This window comes from Mustela lutreola, chromosome 11 (assembly GCF_030435805.1).
Source record: "Mustela lutreola isolate mMusLut2 chromosome 11, mMusLut2.pri, whole genome shotgun sequence".
Taxonomy (NCBI): Eukaryota; Metazoa; Chordata; class Mammalia; order Carnivora; family Mustelidae; genus Mustela; species Mustela lutreola.
In genome coordinates, this window is record NC_081300.1 from 100,919,531 (window position 1) to 100,943,001 (window position 23,471).

The window sequence follows — 23,471 nt, forward strand, 5'->3', positions numbered from 1 at the left end:
TTCTCTGTGTTCCTTCCCTCTTCCTCACGCTGGAAACATTGCCCCGAGACTTGATCTGTTCACTTAACAGCACATCATGGAACTCTCCGCAGTTCAGCAGATACAAAACCAAAGTTATTCCTTTGAATGACCACAGTTTATACCCCCAGCCTCGGCGGGTGTCCAATTCAACCCTGCCCCTCTCCCTCATTCCCCCAGTACTGAAAACAAACAAACAAACAAACAAACAAAAAACCCCCAAAGAACAAAGAAAACAAAACCCACGTCGTGTCAAACCAGTTCCTGTGGTGCTTCTGGGCATCTTTTCTGGAAGGGAAGGTTGCAGAATAAGACACACATGTGTGCTTAACTGTAAACGACGCTGGTAGGGCTGAAGCCACTCGCAGTGGGCAGTGGCCCCCAGAGCATACTTTCCACACGAGCCCGCCGGCATCGCACAGGGGAGCGTCCGGTGTCTACAGTGGAGCTTGGGACACGGTGGCTCAGGGGAGCTGGGCAGCACTAGGTAGCACAGACTCGGGGAAGGTGGGGAGACGCAGGTGCACAGCTCCCGCCCGCTTGCCCTCCACACCCCTGCCCCAAGCACGCCCAGGGCTCACCTTCTGCAGAAGGTCGATCTCCTGCTGTTTGGCGTGGAGGACAGCCAGCGCCTGCTCATGCTCCAGTTCCAGCTGCTGCCGCCGTTCTGCAGCCTCTCGCATGTGCTGCGGGGGACAGGGCGGGGTCAGCGCAGGAGCCAGAAGGCCTGCGAAGGGGGCCCGAGGGCTACTCTGGCTTTCCCTGGGGTCAGGACCCACCCCTTGGGGAACCGGTGCCAACACGCCTTCCACCTCGAACCGCCTGGTCATTTCCATGCTCCGAGCATTAAGCAGAACCAGAGGTCATCATGCAAAGGCGAGCTCTTGCTCCTGCCCATTCCCTCAGCCTCGTGCAAGCTAAGGCCACAGGTTACGGATCCTGGGCTACCTAGTGGGGAGTGCTCCAAGCCCTTTAGGATGATTTACATCCTGGGACCCTCTCATTCATCTAGGAGGCAGGCACACTAATGGGGGAAACTGAGGCACAGGGAGGTTCTCCCGGCTCATCACACAGCTGGTGAAGGGCCGCCCCAGATTCGAGTCAGGCTAGAGGGAGCCTCCGAACCTCAGGCTTCGGTGCTATCTGCTGGCGCCCGGCTGCGGACCTTCGCAACCATTCCCTGCAGGTGCTGGCGGGGACCGCACAGATACTGCGGGTGGATAGTGGAGACGCGCCTCTGGCGTTTCGGGACAATACAGGGCCGAGCGCGACATTTAAGAGCCACAGCGCACAGGTTCAAATCCCAGCGCTGAACCTGGGCCGGTGACAACCTCTCTCGGGGCCTCACCTTCTCCCCCGGATCAATTATTCATTAGCATCACTAGCCATTTATAAATGGTTCATTAACAGCACGCTGCGGAACCGCTGGTGATTGCTAATCAGGAATCGGCACCTGCTCTGCGCAGGTGTTCTGAGTGTCGCACGATGCGGGGTGGTATCTCGCATCTAGGAAGACTGGTGTCCCCTTCCACTCTGAGCCGAAGGAGCCCCACGCCTGTCACGTCACGGCGCCCTGAGGCTGCTTCAGCGCATGCGCGGAGGAGGAGGAGCCTGCGGGAGACAAGCCCCCTGGGGGGGGAGGAGCCTGCAGGTGGGGGAACTAGTGGTGGGAGGAGTCTGCGCAGGGAAGGAGCCCGCACGGGAGGAGGAAGAGCCTGTAGGAGAGGAGCCTGTTGGGGAGGAGGAGCCTGTTGGGGAGGAGGAGCCTGTACAGGGGAGGAGCCTGTGCGGGGAAGGAGGAGCCTGCACCAGGGAGGAGGTGCCTGCACAGGGGAGGAGGAGCTTGCACTGGGGAGGAGGAGCCTGTGTAGGGGAGGAGCCTTGTGGGAGGGGGAGGAGCTCGCATGGGGAGGAGCTTGTGTGGGGGAGGAGGAGCCCGCGCAGGGGGAGGAGCCCGCGCAGGAGGAGGAGCCCGCGCAGGGGGAGGAGCCCGCGCAGGGGGAGGAGCCCGCGCAGGAGGAGGAGCCCGCGCAGGAGGAGGAGCCCGCGCAGGAGGAGGAGCCCGCGCCCCTAGCAGAGCGGCTTCCTGCAGGACCGCAGGCGGCACCCCTAAGACGGTGGCGAAGAGGCTGCACTCCCTACAGGGCCCCCACCAGTGCGCGCACCGCCTCGTCTGACGCCGGCACCTGGATGCTGCGGTCACCGCTGGCCGTGGGCAAGGGACCAGGAGCAGCCGAACCACTTGCTGGAGGCCACACAGCCCAGAAACCTCTCCGCGGGCGGCCATCAGCCAAGCCAGCGTCCACCTGCTCGCTGACCCTTCCTGGCCCGAGGCCCCCTAGCAAGCGCCTCCTCCACCGTGAAACTCCGCAGCGGGCCGCGCCGCGGGGTCGGGCTCCGGGCGCCAGCCTGGTTTGCACGAACAATTATGCAGCTGCCTAATTACACTATTGTTCCGGCTAATTCCGGGGCTTCTGTTTATTTTGGAAGCGGGCACCGCCGAAAGCAGCCCGGGTACTCTTTATTTAGCTTCGGGAAGGAAGTTATTAGTGGAAGGAGGAAACCATTTTCCTTACAAGGATTCATGAGCAGCGCGGACCGAGCCGGAGGCGGTCCAAGCCTGCGGCCGGCGGGCTCTCCGTGGATTCCTGACGGCTCAGACGGATGGGAAGCACTGGCTTCGAAATTTCGGGGTCACTGTGGAGTGGTTGCCAGAATGCCCACGTGTGTACAAATACATGCCCCTTGTGGGGAGAGATGGTGGCGGCTGTGGTGCCCCGGCAAGGAGGCCAGATCCACAGGAGCTCTGACCACTCGGGTCCCATCACCCTCTCCATCCCCGCAGCTTCCCCTGCATCCACTGCCCTGCTCAGCGACCCCGCTCCAGAGGCATCTCCACTGGCCACATCCACACCCTCGCTTCCCACTCTGCTGTCTGGCTTCCTCCATCAATCGGCTGACACCCCCTGCCTGACACCCCCCAGAAGGACGGGGGAGCAAGGGGCCATCCAGCCCACGGCCACCCCTTGCTCCGGGGACCCATCCCTTGACAAGCACACTGCTCCTGCCCAGGAGCCCGACACCGGCCCGGCTCCCGTCCTTCCCTGATGGCTCCCTCCTCCTGCGGGGCCTCTAGACTGGGGGTGGCCGCCGCTGCTCTGCTTGTCCTCCTTCCCGGGCGGATACCCCACATCGCGACTGTCGCTGCCATTTATAAACTCGCACTCGGGAATGAAACCCTCGTCTCTTCGCTTGTAGCCAACTGCCCACTCACCCTCTCCACGTGAAGGGACAGGAGGAATCTTAAATTTAGCCTGTCCAAAATGGAGTTCTGGACTTCCTCTCCCAAACCACTTCCTCCCCAGTCTGCCCGTCTCAGCAATGACACCATCATTCACATAGTTTCACGTAATGTCCAGAGTTTGCAAAGCACTTCCATGGGCCCCGCCATCTTCCGCATCAGCCACCGCCAGGCCAGCTCCCAACCTCTCTGCCCTGGGCCATAACCACACACACACACAGGTGGTCTTCCTGGTCCCACCAGGTCCCCCCAGCAGAGCCGCGAGGCACTCTCCAGGGCAGAAGTCACCCCCATGGCTTTACGTGTCTGCCCAACTGGGTAGGGATGTCCAGGAAGCTGGGGAAGCATTATTTCTGGGTACATCTGGGAGGCATTTCCAAAAGACAATGGCATCTGCATGGGTGGGAGAGGAAAGGAGTCACCTTCCCCTACATGGGTGGGTTTCATCCACTCCACTGAGGACCCGAAGGACAAAATGGTGGCTAAAGGGCCTATTCACTCTGCCTAAACTGAGACACATCCATCCTCTCCTGCCCTCAGAAGCTTGTGTTCTTGGTTCTCAGGCTTTCAGACTCAGGTCAGGACTTACAATCAGCCCCCAAATCTCAGACAGAATTGTGGACAGCAGATCAAGACCTTAGCTGAGATTGAGTTGGACATTTTACCGAACGAGCCACCCAGGTGCCCTGAAGAGAGACTGTTCCTGATGGCATCATCTGAGCACCTTGATTCAGCCATGCCTGAAGTCCAACCTCTCATACACCCCAATTTGTCAACCATGATGACTTCCTTCTTTTTTTTCTTCAAACTATTTGATATAGGTTTCTATGAACTTTATCCCAAATTGTCCAAACTAAAATATTTTTCAACAGCATTTATGGCTGCCATAAAATGTAATTCCATAATGTCTCATATCATGCACTAAAATTTCATGACTTTTTATTCTTGCTTCTCAAAATAAAGAGACAGCTGGTGGATCATGACAGCTTTGGGGCTGTTTCAATTCCTTGTTTGGGGTAAGAAACAGCCAGAAAGCCAAAGGAGCTGCCCAAAAGTAACTGACACCTTCTCAGCAGCAGAAAGAGTTTAAACTGGAGATCAGGGAGGCAGGGGTGGGGTGGGGACAGGATGTTTGGTTTACCACGAGAGTCATCACATCAGTGGGTGTCAGCAGGCCTGGTAGATAACCGGCTGCCATATCTCTCCACCGGTCAGGTGAAGAAGTCCTAAGCTCAAAGTCCTTGGCAGGATATTACCTTAGCCACTGGGTGCCCATCGTGTATGGAGCTGGAGACCCAGGTGCCCAGCAACAGAACCAGCAAGGCGGTGTCCCTGGAACTCCAGGCAGATGGCCAGTTCAGAGGACAGGGAACTGCCACCCCAGGAAGGAGCCAGGAGATGAGCTCAGGGATCAGGTGGAAGGAAGGGGAGTGATGTGGGAAACCACGTTCCGGCACAGGAGTTCCCAGTCCCACATGTGGGGCTGCAGCAACTCAGCCCCCCTCGGCGCTTCGTGTAGATCGTACCCCATGTCCTTCTTGTCTCTCCGTAAGCAGGTTGCTGGCATGGTCTTCCCAGCCCCACACATCAGCAGCCTCCCAGTCACCTAAGCACAAGTTCTGGAAGGAGTGTTATGCTAAGTACTTCATACACAAAACCCACTGAATCTCTGCAACAACCTCGGGGGCAGGCAATATATTGACTCCTGTTTATAGAGAAGGAAACTGAGGCCCAGAGAGGTTAAGTAACCTGCCCAAGGTTGCCCAGCCAGGAAATGATGAAGCAAGGACTTGAACTCAGGGAACCCAGCTCCCTGACCTGGGCACACGTCTCTTCACTCTGTCATCTCCCTGCTCGGTGGGATGTTTCCCCAGGGGTCCTTCCCATGCGTGTGACATGTGCTGATACGCCACAGGCCTCCCAGGACAGGATCAGTGTGAGACCTTTCCATGCAGGGTCTTCAAAGCCCTCGGGCTGTGAGACATGCTCCGTCCTTGGCCACAAGGCGAGGTGCGGGCCGTGTGGCCAGGGCAACAGAGCGCAGCCTGCATTTCTCCTGGGAGGTAGTTCACATCATGGTTCCTAGGATTTCCTGCAGTCGTCCCGATTCCGGCTGTCCGATGGAGCGCTAGGACCCACGTGTTCTCACAGAGAGACCGAAAACGCCCGGCTTTCACAAAACACAAAACCCCACCGAATTCCTAATAGTCAGCTTCGCTTCCCCTTATATAGAGCTTCCCAGTTCCAAGGGCACGTGCCTCATTCCACAGGAACGTTTCACGTCCAAGAAGTACTGAGGTTTATGCACCGTGGCAAGAGATGCTTGTCTGAAACTCTCAGCATGCGGCAGGAGTTATTTTTAAAGCGGCGACATTTATAGCCGGCTGTTGACATCAGCACCGGCATTCTGGTGGCCTCAAGATGCCACTTCCGCGGAATGCTCGGACACTAGACAGAGGGCACACACAGGGAGCAAACTGGACTGTCTCCGCGATGTTAGATCAAAGGGGTCTGTGTCTTCCACTTTGGATCCTGCCCTGTGTGAGCAAAGAAATGAAGGAGAAAATAATCTCCCTTAATAGGATTTACCCGAGACACATTTGATGCCTTATGCGTGGGCTCTTGTATGCACCGTGGTAACAGCGAGGCCTCTCTGCGCACGATTTCCCTCCACGAAACATCTGGTGGAAGGAACCCCAGCACTGACTGAGCTCACGTCTTCAGACACAAGCTGTTTGTTTGTCTTCTGTGTCCTGTGACTTCCTGTTCCATCTATGCAAGCTAGATTCATTCATAACGGGAATTAGCATGCAAACAGAGCCGTGCGCATTCTGGAAGGGGAAACATAGCTTTGCCAGAGTGTCTTAGCGGGGAGCCCCTTTGACAAAACTGGGAGCTTCCCTGACTCCCCATTCGCCCTTAGTGGATGGGCCCTCTAGTGGAGGCGGAGATGCAGGGACAGGGCATTCAGCTTGTGCGGTCAGTCAGAACCCTTCGGGAGAGGGTGGGCCGCGTCGGCAGCGGGCTGGACAATACAGTCAGCGCACAGGGCAGTCCCGCCCTTCCTGGGCCCCAGCATGCTAATCTGTCAAACAGAGGAAGAAGCCTGCCTTCCCAAGGTTGTTGCAAGGACCAGATGAAACATTAGATTCAAGGTGACCTGCCCAGAGTCATGTTTAATGAAATTCTTGGTGAGCTCCCAGTGTGCCGTCTTATTATCTGTTTTTCACGTTTTCTTCCTTTTCATTGTTCTAGCTCTCCTTCCCTGCCTATTTTGGATTGCCTGAGTGGTTTTTAGCCATTCCCTTTTCATGTATCTACTGAGTGTTGGGCTATAAATTTTTATCTAATTTTTAGTGGTTGCCCCCAGGGATCTCAGTATACACATTTAAATAATCTACTCAGAATTGTAATTGTCCTCTCCAAGTGGAATGTAGAAACATGAGCATAGCTTGGTATCTTTACTTTCCCTCTTTGTATAGTAGTTGTGGGTATGATCACATCTATATACACTGAAAACCAAGAAGATCCTCTCAGTGATGAGAGTCTTGACTTACAAACAGAGATGAGCCCTGGGGAGGTGACCTATGGGAGGTTTGGGGGATGAGTAGGAGTTGCTTCGAAGCGAGATGGACAGGGGATTCTATGCAGAGGGAGTCGTGTGTGCAAAGGTCCTGTGGTAGTAAGGATCGAGGCAGGAGCCCGGGTGAAGGAAGGCTGGTGTGACTGGGGACATGGACGTGACGGCCACAACGAGGGGAATGGATGGCATGTCTCTGGATACAACAGCTGGGTGGGTAGGGACATGGGAAAGCAACAGACTCAGTTTCTTATTTCAGGGACTGTGGGCTTGGGCTGAAGCACTGTCTGCTTCCTGGACACGTGCTTTCATGTATCCAAACATCATCACGGAACACTTATTCCGTGCCAGATGCTTGGAGGCTTGCAATAGAACAATGAACAAGAAAAAGGATTATTTTTGCTCTCGTGAAGCTTACATTCTTCGGGGGTGGGGAGGCAGGAACGCAGGACGGAAGCCAGCTATCCAGCAAGGGAACGAGAGTTTCAGGGATCGATAAAGGATGACGGCGAGGCGGGGGCGCACGACGGGAGACGGATGCAGTGGAGACTCTACTCCAGCTGGCGAGGGAGATGGCATTTGGCCGAGACCCCTGTGATGACAAGGGGTTGGTGGAGGATCGTTCAGGGAGAGCTCAGTGAGGCCGGAGGCGACTTCCGGTGGGTATCTGTGGTGCAGGGGTGCGCAGGAGGGGGTCGTAAGAGGTGCAGGAAAGGGGTAGATCCGGAGCAGTGGATGCAGTCCCCTGCAGAACCGTGCACCCCCAGAGCGACAGGCTGAAGCCCTCCCTCAGGTACACATTTTGGCCCCTAGGTGTGGCCCCGACTCTTCTGTCAACGATCGTGGGGTGATCTGCAGTCTACCCGCGGCCACGTCTGCCGTCAAGGAGAACGCCGTGTGCGATGCGCAGGGCACATCCTGGGGCTTCACGGGTCTGCGTGGACTCCCGGAAGGGACTCCCGCAGGCGCCACATGGGAACACGCCGGGCTGGGACCCAGCCAGGCCGTCTGGGCGCAGCGTGCACGGGCACCTGCTCCTCTCTCCACGCCCGCCCTCCTGGGTGTTTCTTAACCTGATGGAGGGGCCCCACATCCCACCGCTGTTTCGATTTTCATTTTCCTGACGACCGTGAGGCTGAATACCTAACCCGCCAGGCAGGTCGGGTTTCTGACAGGCTGGCTCAGCACCTGGCAGAGAACAGGGACTCCACAGCCCTGCCCCCAGGAGACAGTTGTCAACCGCACGGCGCAGGGGCTGAGGGGCTGAGTCTCAGAAGGGGACCCAGTTCCACCTCCTGCCTAATGCAGAACAGGACACACGCGTGTGTCCCACTGCGCCCACCAGTGACTGTGGGTGCTCAGCCTCTTGCAAAGCCTCTCCCTGCAGAGCTGAAGGCAGCCAGGGAAGCCTTCAGAGCAGCCGCTTTCCTGTTTCTGGCTGGTATCTGAACACGGAGATCACGCTCTCGTCGCTTGGCTCGGCCCCATCAAAGGTTTTGCCGGAGACGGAGCCTCCCCGTTATTCTCATGTTGCAGAAACCCCTGGAGGGTGTCATTGGAGCCTGAGTATCAGAACATAGAAAACCAGCCGCAAACATTAATTACAGCGGAGGATGGCTGCGGGCGGGCTGGGCTCGTGGGCTCAGGGCTGAATCTCCCCGAGCAGGTACCAGGAAAAGGAGGGCCCGGGGAAGGAGCTGCCGATAAAGGAAGATTAATTGTTACTGTGAGAGTCACTTATTAATCCCAAATAAGCAGTGATTCATTAACAGAAAATAAGCCTTAGATTATCTACATTTAAAAGAACTAATCTGTTGACGACGAGAACAGAACCTAGACCTGAACGTTTTTCCCCCTTTTAGTGTAAATCAGAAAATATAATGCACTAAGTTTAATTAATTGAGAACGTTTCTGTGTACCTGGGTCCGACCTCCAGACTGACACAGCCTCCCCTGTAACCTGCCGCTGGCCTCGCGTATGTCGGACCAAGAGCACTCAGGAATCTCAAGTAACAGCATGATGTTCCTGACGAAGCCGTGCCACTCCCAGCCCCACTCCGCAGTCTTGCTAGAGAGGCCCGCGACCCGGTGCGGGCCTCACTCCATCCCATCTGCAGGGCCCACCTTCCAGACACCGTCACACTCACAGGCTCTGAGTGGACACGGATGTGGGAGGACCCTGCTCACCCCACCACGGCCATCCAGCAGCTTCCCTCCTAGGCTGCGGCCCCATTCCCGGAAGCTGCCCCCAGGCCACCCAGAGATGTGGCCACACCTGCTGGGCCCTGTCTGCTTCGTGGCTCCGTCAGCCATGCCCAGGCTGAGCTCTTTGGGGTGGGCCACGCTCCCCTGCCGGCCCTCTTGTCCAGTTCTCAACTACAGATGGACACTGTTCCATCTAACAAACAACCCTGCATTCTGGGCCCTGAGCAAGAAGGCAGAGAAGAAGGAGCCAGCTGTGCCTGGCAGAACAAGTCCCGGGCAGCAGGCGGTCCATGTGGAAAGCACTCAGGCCTTCTTGCCCAATCTTTGAGTCTGAGATGCTGGAGGACAAGACACTCCAGCTAGCTCCAGGTCAGATACTTGCGCCAGGACCGCTGGGCAGCCCAGCCGGGCCACGCACGTGGTGGGAACCGTGAGTGCCCCAGCACTTTCTCCTCGTGGAGACACTCCATCTGTCTGCGCCAGGCGCAGGCGACCCTCCCCGACAAGTATCCTTGACTGCAGGCCCCCACCTGCACGGTGCTCCCCATGACACAGAGTGCGTCGGCAACAGCAGACCTCCCGCTGGCTTGCCCTGCATTCACTCGGTTACTAACCTACTGCATCGGCGGATAGGTGCCGAGTGCCCACTGTATGCCAGATTTTGTCCTAGACGCCAGAACATTCTGTCTTCGGGAGGTTACCTTCGGTAGGGAAAACAACACATGAGTGAACAAAACAACAGGATGGGTGTTTTTGAAGAGAATGGAATTGGGCACAGTGGTGGGGACGGGCAGGACAGTGGCTCCTCTAAACGAGAGGGTCGGGAGATGTAACACAAGTGACACAAGACCAAGACAGAGACAAACAGCATTCCAAACTGTAAGTGCAAATGTCCTGGGGTGGAAACAGGTGTATGTTCCCGAAAGAGAAGGCCAGCATGGCTGGGCACAGGGTGAAGGGGGTCAGGGTGGGGGACGGTGTGGGGTCCTGTGGTAAGAGTTTAGATTTTAATCTCTGCAATAAGCAGTGATTGCTAGGGGTAAGCAGCTATTTTGCGTTCTTTTACCATCGTGGCTGTGGCCGCAGTGCGGCAAACGGGGTCTGGGGGATGACTCGGGCAGGGCATACTGAGCGGCGGTAGTGAGCAGGTCGCTAGGAAGTGACTAGTTCCATGGGCAGACTTAGAGGAGTATCCTATGCCCATCATTCAACCGTGTTTACTACATGGTTTCTCTATGCTTGTGTGGGCACTGGGCATATATGGACATGCAGAGAAGATATGGAACCTGCCCCATGGCATGTACTGCCTCCTGGAAGGTGACTGGGACAAAAGCAATCAGACACGAGGCACAGCAAGTGCAAAGGCCCTGGGCTGGAGGGAGCATAGCTATGGGAAGTGCTGGAAGGTGTCCAGCAGGGCTCAGCCTGCAAGCCTGACCCTTCCTGGTCTCTGTCCTCCTGACTTCATCTGCTTCCTGTTTCTGTAGCTGTGGCCCCTCATGCTCCTCAGACATTCCAGGCACCCACCCATCTCAGCCTTTGTGCCTGCTCTGCACGCTCTCCTTCCCTGCACCCAGGTCCCCGCCCAGATGTCCCACCATCTGGGAGGCCATCCCCGAGCACTGCACGCAGAGAAGAACCTGCATCTTTCCCCCTTATACTTGTCACCACCTGACACGTGCGGTAATTTGCTAACTTGGTGTGAATAAGGCTGTGGACTTAGGTCACTTTGGTCCAGTGCCTGGAGAGTCTGGCACATGTTAGGTGCTCATTAAATACACTGGATGTACAGGGTGCCCTTAGATGTGGGCTTCGCTGGTCTCTCTCCAGGCCAAGGCAGCAGCTCTGGAAGGGTTCAAGGTGCCGGAAACCCGCATCCTCCAATCAGCCTTCAGGCCCCACTCTTCGGGCTGCTCAGGCGCCCAGTCCCCTGATACGGCGGGAAGGCCTCCGCAGGAACCATGTGCCGGTGGACTCGTGATTTACATAATGCGTTACAGACCATCGGAGGCAGGCCACACAGCATCCTGAGCTAGACTGAATTCTCAGTGATATTTGGAAACAAAAGCCAATGAATGAATGTGGCCGGTAGACTCGTTATCGGTGGGGACTGACCTGAAATGCACGCTGGCACAGCGTGCGGCTGTGGTCACCCCTCATTTGCATAAAATGGGCATGCTGCGTCTGCAGAGCGTCGTGTCCCCTCTGCCCCTCTTCACTCGGGGGCTCGGACAACGGCGTCAGCTACACAGTGATATAATTTAGTCAGCTGTGACTGCCAGACCGCCAAGTGACCAGACGTTGTGACTGCATCTGACCATCACCCTTGACCCTGAATGAATCCCTTCCACCTCACGCCTCATCTGTAACGGAACGGAGCCACCTTCTTGATGATTATTAGTGGGATGGTCTCCAGAACGAGGACAGAGGCTCCTTCTGCACAGAGGATCCTGTGGTCACAGTGCACCCCACCTCCAGCAAGGTGACCCTGACCCCTGACCCTACAGAGCCGATGTTCTGCATCGCAGCGGAACTCACAGCCTGGCCCTCGGTGCCACCCTCGTCACCACACTGGTCACTGGTTCCACGGCCCACATCCAGGCCTCAGCACACTGTGTTGACTTCCCGCTGGAAGCCCCCTAAAACGCCCACCTCTTGCTCTCCCCTGAAGCCCCTGTGGAAGCCACCCTCAGCTGTGTCCGGAGTGCGGCCCCCCGTGGGTCCCCCTGCTCCTCATGCCGGTCTTGGTGTGCCCTGGTGTGACCTTCACAAACAGGAAGCACGCCCACACTCCCGCAGCACCGGCCGCAAGCTGACCACACCATGTGCCCCAACTCTGAGTCCCTGCCTGAGTTGATCTGGAGCTCAGGAGGACCCACTGCTCCTGCAGCCCGCCGGAGGACAGAGCAATGAGGAACAAAGTCAGTCCCCCTGACAAAACCATCAGATGCCAGCCCATAGCCAGCTGGCTCTGGGACCCCTGGCCGGGCCCAGAGGAAGTGCTCAGCCATGTCCAGCCAAGACAACAAGCTACGCTAAGCTGGCCCACAGACTCCTGAGCAACGCAGGGGCTACTGAGCGTGGGGATGGTTGTTACGCAGCAGTACTGTGATGATTCCTGACAGATACAGTGTGTAAGGACCCATAGAACACGTTCTGCTTTGTCCTGTGAGGCTCTGCCCCAGCGCACCCCAATCCAGGGCATTTCCACCTGATACCCCACCCCCACTGCCGGGTGGCTGCCCTGCTGGTCTTTGCACACGGCCTGCCTCAGGTACCGAGCCATCTGTGCTCCCCACTGCCTAGAGCACTGCTCCTCTGAGTACTGACAAGCCCCCCCCCCATGCAGTGGGCATGTCTGGGAGAGTCCCTCCCCACAGAGACACTGCAGCCCTCCTGTTCCTTCCCCCAATCTGTGTCCTTTCAGGGTCCCTAACATTCTGTCTCAGGCACATCAGTTATCGTCTTTGCTGACTTTCTCTGTGGGCGCCATGCTGCCAACTGCACTGTCCACTGGGCCTGGACCGGTAGCAGGAGGTCAGTGCTCAACCAATACCTGTGGCTGGATAGAGGGCCAAACTGTCCTACAACCAGCCACCGGGGGACTCGGGAACAGCAGTGTGTCTCGTCAGTGTAGATGTTGCTGAGACATACTCAAGTATGCCTGTGTCCCCGATGCAGACACCGGGGCTTTGGCCAGCATGCACGAGGCTGCCTGTGCCATGTCACAGTGTACAGATCCCAGTGTTCTGTGCATTCTGCCGTCTCTTGGTAATTTTAGATTCCACAGATGAGGAATGGGTCTGAGCATTACTTTTCCGGTTCTCTAATTCCCACCATGCAGAAGTTTTCTTGGGTTCTTGCAGTGCAATCCAGCTTTGGCGGTTTTCCTGTTTTCCTTGCTAACAGCACAAGAAGGGGCTGTGAAAGCCATTGGCCCTTCTTCCCGGAGAAAAGCCCCCGAAGGTTGGAGGCACAGAGTAGCCCAGAGAGAGGGCATCCTCAGAAGTCGCTGTGAGATGGACCTTCTGTGTTGCCAACGGAAAGTTCTAGTCTTTCTAAGTTAGAGGGGCTTCCCACACCAAGACAAGTGTGTGCAGCTGCTGTGTTCTCCTGAAAAACCGGCCCCCTCTCTCCGGGAGCCAGAGTTAAGTAACCGCTGGGATGTCCCAGAGTTAAGTAACCGCTTGGATGTCCCTTTACACCCGGGTTGCCAGGAAACTCAGGCCCCATGGGCACCTCGGATGCAGTGCCCGCGTCAACCCTCCGGCCACCCGCGGCCTGCCCCGTGCGGGTCCTCCTTCCCCGGCTGCCCTTGCTCATCCCGTGCAGGCCACGGCATCCAGAGTCTGACCACAGACTCCCACAGAAGGGTGACAAAAACACAAAGGCACATAATGAAGTCATCAGTTACTACCTTTAAACGTCTGCAGATCAGGAGGGATTTCAATGGGGTTAAACAGTATTGGTTTGGACTATGTGGGGGGCAGGGGGCAGTTTCAGTATTTTTCTAGCTGGATTGTCTTAGAAAACAGCCCCAAATTCAATCTTAGGTCTTTCCCTAAAAGCTTTTAGATCCTGAAAGGAAACAAATACATTCTGTTGCAATTCCGTTAAAGCCAGCAGTGGGTGTGGTTCCGTGAGCGGCTGGCTGGGCGCGACCCCGAACAGGCTGGCAGGTCAGCATCTTCGCCTCCCCTGCACCGGGGCCCCTCCGCTCCCACCCGGCGGTCACCACCGATGAGCTCTGCCACCCAGATAACAACAAAGGCTAATTCTGAATATCCTTTCTATTATCAAGACAAAAATGATAGCAGCAGCATGAAAATCACGGTGTTTTTCAGTCGGTACCAGTGGAGGCGACGTGTGTGCATCTCGCAGTCACCGTGCTGGAGGGCAATTCTGTTCGAGACACAGGGAGCCCCCCCAGCCCCCGCCCTGGCCCGTCCCCCTCTGTGCCGCACTCCCCAGCCCATGTGCAAGACGTGCCGCTCACGTCAGGCTTCACAAATCTGCGGACCTTCACTTTCTTGGCCGTGGAACCACCCCCGTGGAAAGGACAAGCCCATTTGAATTCCCGTTTCTTCCTGCTCTCACTTTCCTCCCTGGTCAAAACCACTGAGGAAGAGCCACGCTTGCTTCGACGTGGCCGCCTCCCTTGACCGGGCTGGTCCCACCACCCATGCACCACAACACCCACGTCGTCCCGAGCTCGGACAGCAGGGTGGGACGGCCACGCTCCGCGCCTCCAGGGAGCTCAGACGGTCGTCTGTGTGCTGCGGAAACGCATGACCGCGTGGTCAGACCTCATCACTGTCTGTGCTATTCTAAATCCAGAGCAAACGGGGGGCAGCAGGGCGTTCAGGTCCAGCCTGGGCCCTGCTTCGAGGAGATCGCAGGGGGCACAGGCAGAGCCCGGGGTTCAGTGATCTACAAGGGTATGTAATCATCACACAAATTCCAGAACATTCCATCGCCCCAAAGCAAAGCGGTCGCCCCGCATTCCCATCTCACTCCAGTGCCCACCAGCCACAGGTCTGCGTCCCTCTGAGAACCCACAGTTTCCCGCAAGGGGAGGACGGTCCCTGATGACGGAGGGCTGTGGCTGCTGCACTCACTGTTGGTACCACACTACGGGACCAGAGGTGACCATTCAGTCTCCTCCATGTAAAACAAGGTTTCCTCACTGAGAATTCATTCAGCGGACTCCATTCCATCAGCAGCCAGTCAACCCCCCGCCCCCCATTAAATATCGATGGGGAGCCCAGTTCCTGGAAATGCCGGAAGGGCCTCCCTGCAACCTTCTGACTTAGCTCTTCTCTAACAAAGGTGAGGAACAGTTTAAAATTCACCAGGTATGAGAAGCCCCCGGAGACACCCCAGGTCCTCAATGGGACACCTGTTCCCACTCCAAGCACCGCCCGCCAGCTCTCACTCAGCTGCATTTAGCATCCTAAGAAATGGGAACGCATGAACAGCTCCACAGGACGGCTTCCGGAAACAACTGGATTTTGGTATTTATCGTTTTGATACCATCCTCATGGTGCAGACAGCCCCGAGGACCCTAAATCTGGGCGATGGCATCAGAGCCTCAAGCCCTCTCTGCTCTGTGGTCCCGCAGCCCCTTGTCCTGCTCCAGCCCTGAAGAAACCGGGGTGCCCGCGTCCTACCTTGAGGACCTGTTCTAGGTTCTCCAGCTTGGCTTGGAGCTGATGCTTCTCCTTCACAGCCAAGTCGCGTTCTCTGATCACTACAGCGAGTGCGTGGCAGAGGCAGGCATGTTCCGCTCTCACCTACGGGAAGCAAGGGCAGACAGAGGGGGCTGCTGATGGCACGCACAGAGTAGCACGCAAGTCTGGCCCCAGCTGGCATCGACCACTTCCTCCTCCGGATTTTGGGGAATCCTTCCCTCCCTTGTCCTGGATTGTGGATGCCGCGGTGGGTCCTGTCCTGCCCGGATGGATGTGCGTGGACAGTCAGCACCCAGCATCCCTCCTCCCCCTGCCTCCCCACTCACAGCGACAGAGACTGGCTCGGGAAGGGGACTGTGACCCGGGCCTGGCCAATCAGCACAATCCCATGCCCTGGATATAGTGGTTGGTGGGGAGGGACCCAAGCCCCAGCTGCATCCACGCAGAATGAGACATTGGACTGGTAGAGAAGCGTGGGAAGACTCTCTCCCTCTTTTGTCCACTGGACTAGGAAAGTTGAGGACATAAGGCTGGAGCTGGAGCCATCATGAGGAGGTCATCTGACTGAGAACAGAGCCAACACAATGGACATAGAATCAAGAGACACAGAGGGAGAAGCAGGATCCTGCGGACATAATTTGAGCACCTAGATCAAGCTGTGCTTGAAGGTAACTGGCCAGTCATGCAGGCCAATAAATTCTCTTTGTTTGCTCACACCACTCTGAACCATTTTGTGTGTTCTTTGAACAGAGAACCCTAACACACATGAGTGATACCCAAATTGTCCAGGATACTAATTTCTTTGCCTAAAAATTTCACTTTTGTCTTAAACGTGGAATACATGGCAACAAGACTCCATGTGCTTTAGGATGATGGATGTTCTAATAACCCCAGCCCACAGCTCCCAGGACCAGGTTTTGAACTCAGGTGGGAGGCACCACTAATTCTCCATCTCTCCCCTGCAGCTTCTCTGAAAGCAGTGAGGACATGTGACCGATGAGGGACGATACCTCGGTTCCTTCCCCATTCGTTTTCTCTGCACGGCATATTTGATCCCAACCACAAGCTTTTAATTTCTTTCCCTCCTCCCTGGATGTTACGGCATGAATTATGGCTTCAATCACAGACTGCCATGGGTCATATTTGTCAGCTCCAAAAGAGGCCCTTTCTGTTCCCAGTCCTCTGTGTCCAGAGTCCGAGTTCAACCTGACAGCTTCCGTGGCACCGGAGCAAAGGACAGCCCCCACTTGGTGCTCCTAAATGGCACGGGGTGGCAGGGAGGTTGTCATTAAGAGCTCAGAGAGAGCTCTGACTCACAGAAGTATTTAAATGCCATTCTGCTCCAGCATGAAACATTAGGCAGCGAGTGTGGAAAAAAAATTCAAATGCTATAGGTGAAAAAGTCATGATCTATTGGAGCTCACACTTGAACCCAAACACTAGGGGCATGGGCTCGCTGGAAGCCATCATGTCTCATGTTCTAACTCATCAAGAGGAACATCCAGGGCTCCACAGCCAGCCTCCCGCAGCAGTCACCGTGCGCCCCAATGTAAATGAGGGCTTGTCTCCCTCTGATGGAAACCTCTAGTGGCTGCCACGGAAATTAGAACTGGGTCCAGACTCCTGCATACCTCTGTAGCCTCCGGTCCTCCAGCTGTCCCATCTGACTTGCTGTCCCTGTATCCCTCTTACTCAGGCTGCACTGGTCCTTCCTTTATCTCATAAACAAGCCAAACTCATCCCTGCCACAGGGCCTTTGCACATGCTGTCTGCACCACACCAAATACCTATGCACCCCAAACCCTGCCACCAATCCTGGCAGGTCTGGCTCCTTCTCCTCATTTATGCCACTTCCTCAAACAGGCTGTCTCGCCACACTCCAGGTGACAAACCCTTTCCACTTGTTGGCTCCCAGTGCCCTCGCTGCTTGGCCGTGCTTTATTTCCCACAGGCCTTTCTCACTGTCCGGAATATCTCACTATCTGTGTAGCTGTTTACATTTCCCTGCGGTTGCTCCTCATTAGAGTCGAAGTCCCAGTTGGACAGGACTTGTCCCTGTGACCCAGTTCTCTGTCACCGGAGCCTGGAAGAGAGCCCGGTGCAGTCACTGCTCCAGGAATGGAAAGACACCGGGGGAGGACGGGCACATGCAAGGCAGCTGTGTTCCCAGCCAGATGGATTTTGCTGGTCCCTCTTGGTCTACCGTCCACCCCCGCCTGTGGGGTTCCAGGCCTCAGGAGGCCAGTCTCCCAGACCACGTGCTTCTTGATGAGGTTTGGCCGGCGGGAGGCACCGGCAGGAAAGCAGGGGAGGGAGGAGAGGCAGGTTGGTGTTGGCGCCCTTGCCAGCAGACTGCTGGGGTGGTCTGTGCACAGAAGCACTCTCTCGGCAGGCCCGAAGGTGCCGTCCTCGGAACGGTCCTGCTGGCAGAGCTGGCCGGTGGCGGGCGGCTGGTACTTTGGGTCACAGTCCAATTCCTATTCCCGGTTCCCCAACTGATGCGACAGCCTACCTGTGTCCAGACTCTTTGTGCAAAGCATGAGGTTTCCGCCGCGTGCCTGCTCTCCTTCGGGGAGGCTTTGGGATTTGGGGCGTGCCCAGGACAGTACGACTGCCGTCACACCCCAGGCACTGGGGCTCTGCTGGGCTTCCTGGGACAACCCTTCGTGCATGCGGTGATGCCTGGTGCTGCCGGAACTGAGCTCGTCCCTCCGACGGGAAGCTCCGGAGGCTGGAGGCCGGCCCCAGTATCTTCCCGTCCCTCGGCGGCCTTACTTCCTGTCCTTCCCTGATGGGTCGCAGCCATGAACGGGGTTGGGCACGGGGCCTCAAGAGTCTTCCCAGCGAATCATGGCACCTGTCTGGCCCTGGGGACCCCGACATACTGTCCTCCCCTCCCCGCCAGCCACAGGTGCACTTGGACAGCCTCTCCCTCTCACCCTCTCCCCGCAGCCCCCCCAGCCACGGCCACCCCTGCCACCACCCTGCTGGAAGGGGCCCACTATTTCCTCCTGGGACTCTGTTGGGTTCAATCTAGAAAGACAACCATCCTCCAGCAGCAGAGAAGCAAAGTCCACAGGAGTAAGGTTTTTCCAAGAAGCAGAGTCAGACTCTTGCGTTGTCCAGTAGCCGACATGGGATTCGGGCTCCCCGAGCAGGACAACATAAGCATTCCGGTGTTAAACTTCTCCAAGAGCACAAGACAGCCAGAGATCACATGCCCAGGGGCACTGCGTGGGGCAGGGGTCCGGCAGGGACCACCCCGACCTGCCCGTGTGTGTCTGGCACCCCCTGGCAGGCGCTGGGCCCACTCTCCCTCAGGAACGTCACACAGGACGATTAGCACAGCCGTGGGTGCCCGAAACCCCAGCACAGCCCACATGGAGACCAAAACGCTGTGCTTTGGTACCTAGAAGCACTGCAGGTCCCTGCAGTAACATAACAGAAAGGGATAATATTGGGGGGAAAACCCATGTTGTATTGGTCTTGAAGTCAGTGCTTTGAAGGGGAGCGGAGGACGGTGAGGGAGAAAAGGTAGGGACGGATGGACAACTAGGAATGGTCCAGGAGTTCTTGGCATTTAACAGACCTCATCTCCCCCCAGGATTTTGGGATTTCTCTGACCAAAAATTCACCATAGCATCCCCTGTATGTTTATCAGAGTGAGTCAGGTCATTCGTCTGGTCTTTCCGAGGATGGACAGAAGGTGTGTTGGCAGGGAGGGGAGGTGAGCGAAGGGGCTGACTGGGGATTGAGGTGGACTGAGTTATGACTCCGCGGAGATGTCCACGCCCATGTCCCAGAACCAGCGAAGGGACTCTGCCACGATGACTGAGTCAAGGGCCTTGTCCTAGACGGTCCCAGTGGAGCCAGTGGGATCATGAGGGTCCTCACAGGAGGAAGACAGGAGGCTCAGGCTCAGAAAAGGCCGATTTTTGAAGATGTGGTTCTGTTGGCTTTGGGTCAGGAAGGCCCACGAGCCGAGGTCTGTGGGCATTTCCAGAAGCTGGAGAAGGTGAGCAGATGGCTTCTTTTCCTCAAGGGAGGCAGCCTGCCCACACTTAGGCCTCAGGACCCTTGAGGCCAGGCAGCCTGGTGACCCAGGTGGAGACTCCGGGTGACATGGAGCCGAAATCTCTGAAGGCAGCCGCCCTTCCAAAACACAACCCTTCCTGAGAAAGCCTTGTCTCTTCCTCTTCTTGTAATAACAGTGAGGACACAGGGGTGGACCAGCCACGCTGTCCTGGAGATCACAACAGTCATGGCGCGGGGCACCTGGGTGGCTCATTCGGTGGCGCATCTGTTCGGGTCAGGATCCCGGGGTCCTGGGATCGAGCCCTGTGTTGGACTCCCTGCTCCGTGGGGAGTCTGCTTCTCCTCTGCCTCCCCTCCCCCTGCTTATACTCGCTCTCTCTAATAAAATAAAATCCTAAAAAGAATCCACACTAGTCATGGCCCAAGCAGGATGGCTGTGGGTGGGGGCGGGGGGAGGGGTGGCGGGCAGGAGCCACGGCCCCATCCCCGGCTCAGGACATCCTGCTGCCGGAGAACAGTAACGCCCCCAAGTGTTCAGGCCACCGAGCTCAGGTCCCTGCTATGTGCAGCTGGAAAGAATCCCAAACAGCCAACCCAGAGAAGCTGTTCTTTCTGGTTTGGTAGCAGCCGATCCCTCCTAGAAGCAGACAGCTCCAAGTGAGAAGCCCAGAGGGGCCCCTCACCCGGCACTCAGCCTTCCCTCACTGCCAGGGGCCGTCCCAGCCCTGAGGGCACCGGGAGACTCGGTGGAGAGGCCCAGGGGCTTAGCGGTTCCCTGGGCCCTGCTGCCACTGCCAGGGCTCAAAGCCGGTCCCTTCCAGCAGCAGAAAGTGCTCCTGGGGGGTGGGAGTGGGCAGGAGGAGGGGACCAGCCCTACCCCTGCCAGCCAGCACTTGGACTAGAACATCCTCTGGGAACCGAGCCAGGGATGGAGAAAGAAGTCTCAGGAGAGCAAAAAAGACATAAAGAGGTTTTCACTAAGACATATAAACTATGACTCATAAAAAACACAGGAAATAGGAGAAGTTCCTAGATGGTCAAAGTCAGGGGCCCAGACGATGCCTCCTTTGCTCCCAAGCAATGGAAAGCTGCGTTCGCTCAGAGAAGATTTTGTATTGAGGAAGGGCAGATGGCACAGAGGCGTGAGCCCTGGGCCTGGGTCCGCTCCTTCCAGCCAGGGGCCCTCGCCCGACAGACCCCAGATGCCTGCACGGGTGTTGTCCCTATGAACGCCTGCCATCTCCTCCCCGTGGAGAAAGAGGGAGATCAGCTGATGAGCGGGACGATCGCCTTCCACACCCGGGACTCAGGACCGGACCCAGAGTTCCAGCCACATGCACATTTCTGTCCAGAAAGCAGGCAAGGGTCACAGGTGATGGGTCACAGGTCACGGATTTTGCCACCTGGTTGCAGGACTCAAGGCACCACCGGGTTTTCCTATTGTCCTGGGACCCTCTGGCCACACGCAGACCCAGCAGCACGTGAAGCCTGGGGCTCCCCATCCAGCCGCTCCTCCCATTTCTGCTGGTGGCGGCCACAGGGGCAGCAGGTGGAAAAGCAGCCCGAGCCATCTGGCAGCGATCGCTCCCCGAGAAGGTGCCCCAACCTCCCAGCTACCACAGGAACAGCTGCCCTATTCAGGGACAGCCTCGCAGGCCCCTCTGGACCCAGGCAAATGGGACACCTGAATGACTTTTTTGACATGAGTCAACAGTGGGGTTTGCCAGTCGGAAGGGCATCAAACTGCTGCTCTGCGTGGTGTCCTGGGTCTCCAGCTCATTTGTTTCCTTGCACAGGGGGGCCTGTCCCGAGGAACTCGACCCAGTATTCCACGGAAGCCCACATCGGACTTTACCCTTAAGCGGCAATTGTTTCTGGGCAAGCTTCAGGGAAGACAGAGAATACGCATCTGTCTGCTTCCATAATTATGAGCCCGGGTCATTAGTACCCCTTTCTTCATTGGGTTCCCTAAGAAGCAGATTATAATCCCAAGCCAAACTCAGCTGAGGGCACTGGCAATTTCTAGACCCCACCCTGAGAACCAGGAGGGTTCCCTGTGTTTCTGTAGGGACAGCTCCCCCACCCCCACAAATCTGGTGCTGAGCAGTTCAATACTTAATTCAGCAGCACGAACCATCCCGGCCCCTTTGCCTCCCCTCGTGACCCCCGGGACACACATACCCACCCCGGGACAGTCTGGTGAGAACTGCTGTTTCTCACGCCTTCCCTCTCCCCGCCCTGTCCCCCCCCCCCAACCCTATCTCCTCCCCCCAACCCCAACCCCTCCCATGCCCGCCCCCACCTCTCTCTCTTTCCCGCAGCCAGCCCAGGCACCGGGCGGCAATGCTGAGCCCGCGGAGTGCAAGGCGGGGCCGGGCAGAGCCCACGGCTGAGTCTCCCTGCCTTCTCCCGAAAGCCCTGCTATTCCCGTCCGTGCGGGTGAGTCACCGGGCGCCCTCACACACCTCTGCAGAGCGGAAAGGCATAGAAGCTCATGGCTGGGCTCACAGCCTTGTTTAAAAGGCCAAGGCGGGGGGTGCCCGGGTGGCTCCGTGGGTTAAAGCCTCTGCCTTCGGCTCTGGTCATGATCTCAGGTCCTGGGATCAAGCCCCGCCTCAGGCTCTCTGCTCAGCGGGGAGCCTGCTTTCTCCTCTCTCTCTGCCTGCCTCTCTGCCTACTTGTGATCTCTGTCTGTCCAATAAATAAATAAAATCTTTAAAATAAAATAAAAATAAAATAAAAGGCCAAGGCGGAGAGGCAGCATAGGAAGACGTCTCGGGCCTTCAGTGAAAACAGGTTGGGTTTTGTGAGGGTCCTCCGGGAGCCAGGCTGCCTGTGGGCACAGCCACGCAGCATGTGCAGGAGAGGAAAGCTCACGGGGCGGTGATGCCCAAGGGCTCCAACTCTAACCCTTTGCCGACCAGCAGCGACCACGCTGGACGCCCCTAGGCAGGACCGTCTCCCCTGCTTCTCCTCTATCTCGGTGCCTTCGCCAAGCTGCGACCACCACTCCAGGCCCAGAAGGCCTGCCTGGGCGGGGACAGAAGTGCACATGGGGCGAGCAGAAGAGAGAAAACAGTCCCAGGTTCAACGGGCCCTGCAGCCACCTCCCACCAGCCCTATTCTCAGCCTGCACCTGCTGCCTGAAATACCAGCACGACTTCACGTTTCTGTTCCTGCTTAAGCAAAAATAGTCCCGGGCAGAGGGAGTCGCTAAGCCTCCTGAGGCATTCGTGCTTCTGTGGGACTGAGTTTATCAGAGCCCCTCCCAAGAGCAGATCTGGGAAGAAAGAACGCAGAGAGACTGGGGGCTGGTGGGAGAGAGGGGGAGGGGCTACACCGAGGCTGAGACGCACTGAGCACACAGCTCTTAAAAAACAGTGTGAATACATATCACCTAAAATCGAACCCTCCAGGCCAGTTTAAAACATAGAGCTTGGCGGCACAAGACAGTCACACTGCTGTGCCACCGTTGCCTCCATCCATCTCCGGGGTTCTCTTTGTCCTTCCCAAACTGAGCCTCTGTCCCCACGACACGCGAGCTCTCCCTTCCCCGCCCGTGGCTCCTACTGCTCCACTCTCTGTCTCTGAGGATCTAGGTCCCTGGATCTCTAGGGACCTGAGTGGAAGCACACAGCATCTGTCTTCTGGGACTGGCTTGTGTCCCCAAGCATAGCATCCCCAAGGTTCATCCACGTGATTGCAGGTATCAGAATGTCCATCTTTTGAAGGCTGGGGAGTATTTCATTATAAATAATGACCACGGTCTCTTTCTCCGTTTAGCCGCTGAAGGATACTTGGGCAGCTTCTGCCTTCTGGCCAGTGTGAGCAACGCTTCTTGGGACGCTGGTGTACTGATTTCTCTCCCAGGCCTTCCTTGCCATTCCTTTGGGTATCCACCCGGAAGCAGAAGGACTGGAGCATACGGTCGCTCTACTTTTAATTTCTTAAGGAGCCGCCATCCTGTCTTCTACGGCAGCTGCCCCATATTTCCCTTCCCATCAACAATGCACAAGGGTTCTAATGTCTCCCCATGCTTACTAACCCTTGTTATTTTCTGAAAAGCACATATTTTTTTAAAAAATTGGCCAACCGGAAGGCAGAAAAGTAAGTGTCAAATCAAGAAAGTTCCCATTGGGGGG

At 56.8% G+C, this 23,471-nt stretch overlaps 1 protein-coding gene across 6 annotated transcripts in view; it reads right to left on the reverse strand.

The window, feature by feature from the left end:
* The window catches only part of RIMBP2 (RIMS binding protein 2), a 90,430-nt gene that overhangs the window by 62,664 nt on the left and 4,295 nt on the right, over positions 1-23,471 (reverse strand). For all 6 annotated transcript variants that reach the window (XM_059139650.1, XM_059139654.1, XM_059139653.1 and 3 more), the window contains exons 3-4: positions 15,274-15,396; positions 600-704 (exon numbers count right to left, since the gene is read on the reverse strand). In XM_059139650.1, coding sequence (XP_058995633.1) covers positions 600-704; positions 15,274-15,396 — 228 coding nt within the window. The remainder of the gene's footprint in view (positions 1-599; positions 705-15,273; positions 15,397-23,471) is intronic.